Here is a 7068-nt window from a genome sequence, read left to right on the forward strand (position 1 = left end):
CCAATATGGGCATCCAGGTCCCGCTATTGGTTATTGACCGGAGATTTGTCTCAGTCATGTCTGCATTGTTCTCGAACCGTAGGGTCCGCACGCTTAACGTTACGATGACAGTTATTATGAGTTTATGCATTTTGATGCACCGAAGTTAGTTCGGAGTCCCGGATGTGATCACGGACATGACGAGGAGTCTCGAAATGGTCGAGACATAAAGATTGATATATTGGACGGCTATATTCGGACACCGGAAGTGTTCCGGGTGATTTCGGATAAAACCGGAGTGCCGGAGGGGTTACCGGAACCCCCCGGGGAAGTAATGGGCCTTATTGGGCCTGAGGGGAGAGAGAGGGCAGCAGCCCAAGAGGTGGCGCACCCCCCCTCATGGGGAGTCCGAATTGGACTAGGAGGGGGGGCGCGGCCCCCCTTTCCCTCTCCCTCTCCCTCTCTTTCCTTCCCCCTTAAGTTTCCTAATTGGACTAGGAAAGGGGAGTCCTACTTCCACTAGGAGGAGGACTCCCCCTCCCCTTGGCGCGCCCCATAGGGCCGGCCGGCCTCCCCCTTGCTCCTTTATATACGGGGGCAGGGGGCACCCTAGAACACACAAGTTGATCCACGTGATCGTTCCTTAGCCGTGTGCGGTGCCCCCTGCCACCATATTCCACCTCGATCATGTCGTTGTAGTGCTTAGGCGAAGCCCTGCGTCGGTAGAACATCATCATCGTCACCACGCCGTTGTGCTGACGGAACTCATCCTCGAAGCTTTCCTGGATCGGAGCCCGAGGATCGTCATCGAGCTGAACGTGTGCCAAGAACTCGGAGGTGCCGGAGTAACGGTGCTTGGATCGGTTGGATCAGGAAGACGTACGACTACTTCCTCTACGTTGCGTCAACGCTTCCGCTTCGGTCTATGAGGGTACGTAGACAACACTCTCCCCTCTCGTTGCTATGCATCACCATGATCTTGCGTGTGCGTAGGAATTTTTTTGAAATTACTACGTTCCCCAACACAGGCCGCTACCCCGATCAGAGGAGGAAGCACCTACATCACCAGCGCATGACATGGCAGACCGGCCACCTCGCGGCCGCGACAGAGAGGCCTCTCGGCCCTCCACCCAAGCCATGCCCCGACGCCGCTCAACTAAGGCACGGGAAAATGCGCCAGACCCGCGAGACGTACTGGAGGATAAGGCAAGACAAACAAGATCGATCTACGGATTGCGCAGGCGCCCTACGACACGCGACGATGATCTTCACTCCGGATACAACAAATCTGGCCGGGCCGAACACAACTGACTTTGCTTCGTATGTACTGTCGGGCAATTCGTTATCCTTTGGAAGCTTCTTCTTCAATATTTTCAGTAGTTTCTCAAATCCTTTGTCAGGCACAGCATTCTCTGCCTTCCACTGCAGAAATTCCAGTACGGTACCGAGCTTTGTGTTGCCATCTTCGCAATTGGGGTACAACCCTTTTTTGTGATCCTCTAACATGCGATCGAACTTCAGCTTCTCCTTTTGACTTTCGCATTGCGTCCTTGCATCGACAATGACCCGGCGGAGATCATCATCATCGGGCACATCGTCTGGTTCCTCTTGATCTTCAGCACCTTCACCCGTTGCAGCATCATTGGGCACATCGTCTGGTTCCTCTTGATCTTCACCAGCTCCCCCCGTTGCAGCATCACGGTATTCAGGGGGCACGTAGTTGTCATCGTACTCTTCTTCTTCGTCGTCTTCCATCATAACCCCTATTTCTCCATGCCTCGTCCAAACATTATAGTGTGGCATGAAACCCTTGTAAAGCAGGTGGGTGTGAAGGATTTTCCGGTCAGAGTAAGACTTCATATTCCCACAATCAGGGCATGGACAACACATAAAACCATTCTGCTTATTTGCCTCTGCCGCATCGAGAAACTCATGCACGCCCTTAATGTACTCGGAGGTGTGTCTGTCACCGTACATCCATTGCCGGTTCATCTGCGTGCATTATATATAATTAAGTGTCCAAATTAATAGAAGTTCATCATCACAATAAAAGCAAAGTACACACATAGTTCTCATCTAACAACATATAGCTCTCCAGAGCATCTAATTAATTAAACCATACATTGAAACTATGTAAAACATTTTAATGCGAAAACAAAGGCGATCATAATCGCAACCAAGGTAACAATTGATCCAACGGCATAATGATACCAAGCCTCGGTATGAATGGCATATTTTCTAATCTTTCTAATCTTCAAGCGCATTGCATCCATCTTGATCTTGTGATCATCGACGACATCCGCAACATGCAACTCCAATATCATCTTCTCCTCCTCAATTTTTTTTATTTTTTCCTTCAAGAAATTGTTTTCTTCTTCAACTAAATTTAACCTCTCGACAATAGGGTCGGTTGGAATTTCCGGTTCACATACATCCTAGATAAATAAAATCTATGTCACGTTGGTCCGCATAATTTTCATAAACAATAAATGAACCAATAGTTATAAAGATTAATATATATACTACATCCGAATCATAGACAGGACGAGGGCCGACAGGGGCGGATACCAAAACCATCGCACTATATAAGATGCAATAATAAAAGTAAGAAAATGATACAAGTATCTATCTAAACATACAAGTAACAATATTTTTCCTTTCAGAAAGAAGATAAGAATAAGAGGCTCACCATGGTGGTGTCGATGATGAGATCGGCGCGGGTGATCGACGGCGGTGAAGACGGGGGTGGGGCGTGACGGACCGCTAAATCTAGACAAATCTCGAGGAAAGTGGAGCTTTGAGGTCGAGCTTCGAGAGGAGAAAGCTTAACTAGTGTGGCTCGGGCATTTCATCGAACACCTCATGTGCATAGGAGGTGAGCTAGAGCACCACAAACTCCTTCCCTCGCCGGCCCAGAAAAACAGAGCACTGGAGTGCTCTGCTCGCGGGCGAGGGTATATTTAGGCAGCACTATTGGTCCCGGTTCGTGGCATAAACCGGGACTAAAGGGGAGCCTTTGGTCCCGGTTCAGGCCACCAACCGGGACCAATGGTGGTGGGCCAGGAGCCAGGCCGATTGGTCCCGGTTCGTCCCACCAACCAGGACCAAAAGGTCCTGATGAACCGGGACCAATGGCCCACGTGGCCCGGCCGGCCCCCTGGGCTCACGAACCGGATCCAATGCCCCCATTGGTCCCGGTTCTAGACTGAACCGGGACTAATGGGCCGACCCGGCCTGGACCATTGCCTCCTTTTCTACTAGTGCTTCAAAGCACAAAAACTATTTGATTTTGATCTGGACCGCTTCATAAAGTGCAGGCACTCATAAGAACAAATAATATTATCTGTTATCAACCTCCCTGGGACGAAAGTTGATTGTTCCACAAAAATCATGTCAGGCAGGATAAGTTTCAATCTATTCGCAACCACCTTTGATGCTATCTTATATAAGACGTTGCACAGACTGATAGGCCAAAACTGAGATAAAACTATGGGATTTGTTACCTTGGGGATAAGTACTAAGACCGTGTCATTGATACATGCAGGGCTTTCCTCCCCACGCATTATCCTCAAAATGATCTTCGTTACCTCTTCTTCACAAATGTCCCAATGTCGCTGATAAAAATGAGCAGGGAAGCCATCTGGTCCTGACGCTTTGGTTGGAAACATCTGGAAGAGAGCCACTTTAACCTCCTCATTAGTGTATGGAGCACATAATGAGGCGTTCATTGCAGCCGTCACCTTCTGGGGAACATGGTCTAGAACGGCTTCCATGTTTTTTACCCCCTTTGAAAAAACTGGATGTTGGAAGGGGAGGCCCTACCTGGAGCATAAAGCAGGTAGGTCTCATAGTGCGCAAGGCCTGCTGGAGCATGAAGGCGCCCAAGAACTTCATTACCACCCTCCGCTCAAGGCTGGTATACGACGCGCTCGGTCGTACCCTTTGAGCGCGGCCATGAACCTGGCCCCGGCTTCAGGAACAGACCACGTTGTTTCTCAAATTCAAACATGAGTATACATACAGCAGCCAAAATAAGAAATGATGAATAACCATTAACCAAACCAACTAGAACCCTCAGTTTGTAATACAAGTAAGAAAACCACGGCAATACATTTCCAAGCAGCACCGCACACATGCAGACACAAATTAACAACACTGTATCGTAGTATTCCGCAAGTAGCACTCTCACCACAGCTACATGCTTACCAAACCCTTCTTATTACATTCACACAAAATAACAACAAATCAGGCCAATCCAAACCACACAGAGATTGTATTGTACGTTGTCTCGATCACACACATACACACAACAAGCTCGTAGAACTTTATTCATCCGAAACCACACCAGCATACACAATCTTTGTAGGCAAACATCTGTACTATTGCAGCAGCGGCCAGGAGCATCAAGACTTTGCTGCCATGCTCGCCACCACCAATCCTACAAATAGCAGGGAAGGAATGATGCAACTGTTGTTTGTAAGAGAAGAATGCATATGTGTAAGGATTAAAGAAATGAGAAAACGAAAAATAGAGGAATAATTCACTTTTTTTTTGAATGAAAGGGGTTTCCTCCCTGCCCCATTTTTATAGAATGAAGCAGACAGAGGAATGATTCACTTGCTGATATGCATCTACATTCTGCACCTAGTAATTTGCTTGAAGTTCGATTATCACAAACTGAATGTTAATTTTATAGGTTGCATGCATGGAACAAGAAACCAAGGGAGAAAGTGATGTGCGTGTGTGTACCTGAAAGGTTACATGGGTTCACCAGAGAATCGAGACTCTCTCCAGGGGCATCTTGTAATAAGAAGAGTGGCGTGGCTCGAAGAGGGAAGGATGGTGGCCGGCCTCCAGCCCGTCCCACTCCAGCTTCTCCCACCAGTCCTTCTCGCAGTCCACAACGGGATGACTATCTCTGCCGACGGCTGGGAGGCGCCTGAGAGTCCAGCATCCCCTGAGCCATACCCTCTCAAGCTTCAGAGTAAGCATCTTGACTACACATATATGTTGCAACTTAGGGAGCTCATACAGGTGAATGTGCTTCAGGCTGGGGAACTCAAGTACACTTTCTCGGAGGCCGGGATGAACAGGGAACACCGTCTTTAGATAACCACAGTTGACAATGTGGAGATTCTCTAAGTTGGGCAAATATGATCTTGAAATAGTCCACAATAACGGTAGCACAAATTTCAGCCTCGGGCAAGAGTACAGGTGTATGCTCTTCAGTTTCACAAATGAAGTGTTGTCTATGCCACTGTGGGTCCTTCCTTTGCTCCAAATACAGTGTACCATCAGTAGATCAGCCGCCCAGAAGGATTGAATTTCATGAAAGCAGGGGTAATAGTAGTTAATGGTGAAAACTGTGTGCATCTTGGGGCATCTCACCACGTGGCACTCTTTTAGATCTTTCCATCGAAGGGACATCCTACTCAAGGAGATCATGTGTTCAGATAGTATGACAGTGGTGATGGAAGAATTTTCATGCACATGCAACGACTTGGCTTTGTTCATTGCAAAGATGATAGCATTGATTGCTTGTTCGCTTTCCACACCAGCGTTGCTAATTTCCATACCAATCTCAACATGGCAGCCTGATGGCTGAAACTGCATTCTGTTGTTGTAGCTGTGATCAATAATTATGTTGCCAACAGAGATGTCAATGTAAGTGGTGTATGTATTGGGGGTTAATGACTTTGGTATAGGCGGAGCCATTATTTGCCCACTATTACAAGGGCCCATCTTCTTCTTCATCTGACTTTGTCCCTTAACATTAGTGGTACAAGGTACACAAAGGTTTATATAGAACCTAGTGCTCGTCCAACAGAATTGGGAATTGAATCGGGCATTGCTTTGTAACACCAGGGATTGGAAAAACCTTAGGTCCATTATAGTGACATACACGTCATGTTGTTTTATTTGAACAGGACAAACTGAAGTACCAATATGCAGCATTGTCAGTGTTGGCAGACCCTTTTCTGGCCATAAAATGCAATGCAACTGCAAACATCCCAATAGGATAATATTGTGGAGACGTGGCACTTGCACCACCTGAGTTGTGAGGTCAAGTGTCTTGACTCCTGTGCCTGAGAGGTCCAGCTCCTCAAGGTTTGGTAGTGATCTACGCAGTGTGAAGTCAGACAATCTTGCACAGCCAACCAGTGAGATGTGGCTTATTTTGGCTTCCTTGAAATCATCATTTCTTGGTCTTGCATCTAAGATGAATGATTCAAGCGATGGAGGGAGTCCTTCAACATGTTCCAAACCAACACAACCATCTAGAACCAGAGTCTTGAGGCTAGTTGATGTTGACAAACTGGGCAAAACTGTGAATTCATCCTTTCCGCCCGTCTCCCAAGAGCAAGTAGGATCAATTACTCGAAGCTTGCGAAGGTCGTGCAGTTGTCCTGATGCAAAAATGATGTGCCAAAAACTTCCCCTTCTTATATGCATTTCTCTAATGTTTGCAGCCATCTGCCCTATTATCTCTGGTGATGAAGGCAGATCCCAATGTGTATTGCATATGTCTATCACCCATAGGCTCTTAAAAAATTCCATTCTTGTTGTATCTTGCTTCCTGTCTTCTTTTGGTTGCAGATCCTGGCAGCAATCTAATCCAAGGAATCTTAAGTTGTGACAACAATGAAAAGGAGGAGAGGAAAAATGGAAGGTGCAGCGGCATAACTTGAACACATGAAGATTCTCCGATTGATGGAACATGTCATTAGGTAATGACCATAATGGAGGATCAGATCCGCTTGTGGCTGCTGCAAGGAAAAGAGATGTCGACTCTGGATGCGCGATAAAGTTGTCCCCGTACAGTATCCAGCGGTTTGGAGGAGTCTGCAGTTCATGACCAAAAGAGGGAACTGTATTAGATGAATAATCCTCTATACAGATATGTTCATGCAGAGCAGCAGCAACCTCCCATGCTTCGTCACCCTGACCTTCCCCTATAATCCCATCACAAACCCAATAGCTCGAAGCATGGGTGGCCTAGTTGTAATCCATGAGGTTGCCTCCTTGACAATTTAATGATAGCAGATACAAGCAACACTCTTCAAATGCTTCACTAAGATTATCCGTGTA

At 47.0% G+C, this 7068-nt stretch overlaps 1 protein-coding gene across 1 annotated transcript; it reads right to left on the minus strand.

Moving 5' to 3' along the window:
* Window positions 1-4098: 4098 nt before the first annotated feature.
* On the minus strand, window positions 4099-6826 carry LOC125530249 (uncharacterized). Its single transcript, XM_087535564.1, has 2 exons — window positions 4729-6826; window positions 4099-4417 (listed from the first exon to the last, which is right to left on the minus strand). Exon 1 carries the CDS (start codon window positions 6697-6699, stop codon window positions 4747-4749), a length of 1953 nt encoding a protein of 650 aa, XP_087391690.1. The 5' UTR covers window positions 6700-6826; the 3' UTR covers window positions 4099-4417; window positions 4729-4746.
* Between the last annotated feature and the right edge of the window lie 242 nt (window positions 6827-7068).

Source organism: Triticum urartu, chromosome 7A (genome assembly GCF_056163025.1).
Source record: "Triticum urartu cultivar PI428250 chromosome 7A, HENAU_Tu73, whole genome shotgun sequence".
In the NCBI taxonomy this organism is placed as follows: Eukaryota; Viridiplantae; Streptophyta; class Magnoliopsida; order Poales; family Poaceae; genus Triticum; species Triticum urartu.

What these genes read in the sequence shown, in the direction of transcription:
- LOC125530249 (XM_087535564.1), bottom strand. Translation starts at nt 6,699, where the DNA reads ATGTTCCATCAATCGGAGAATCTTCATGTGTTCAAGTTATGCCGCTGC.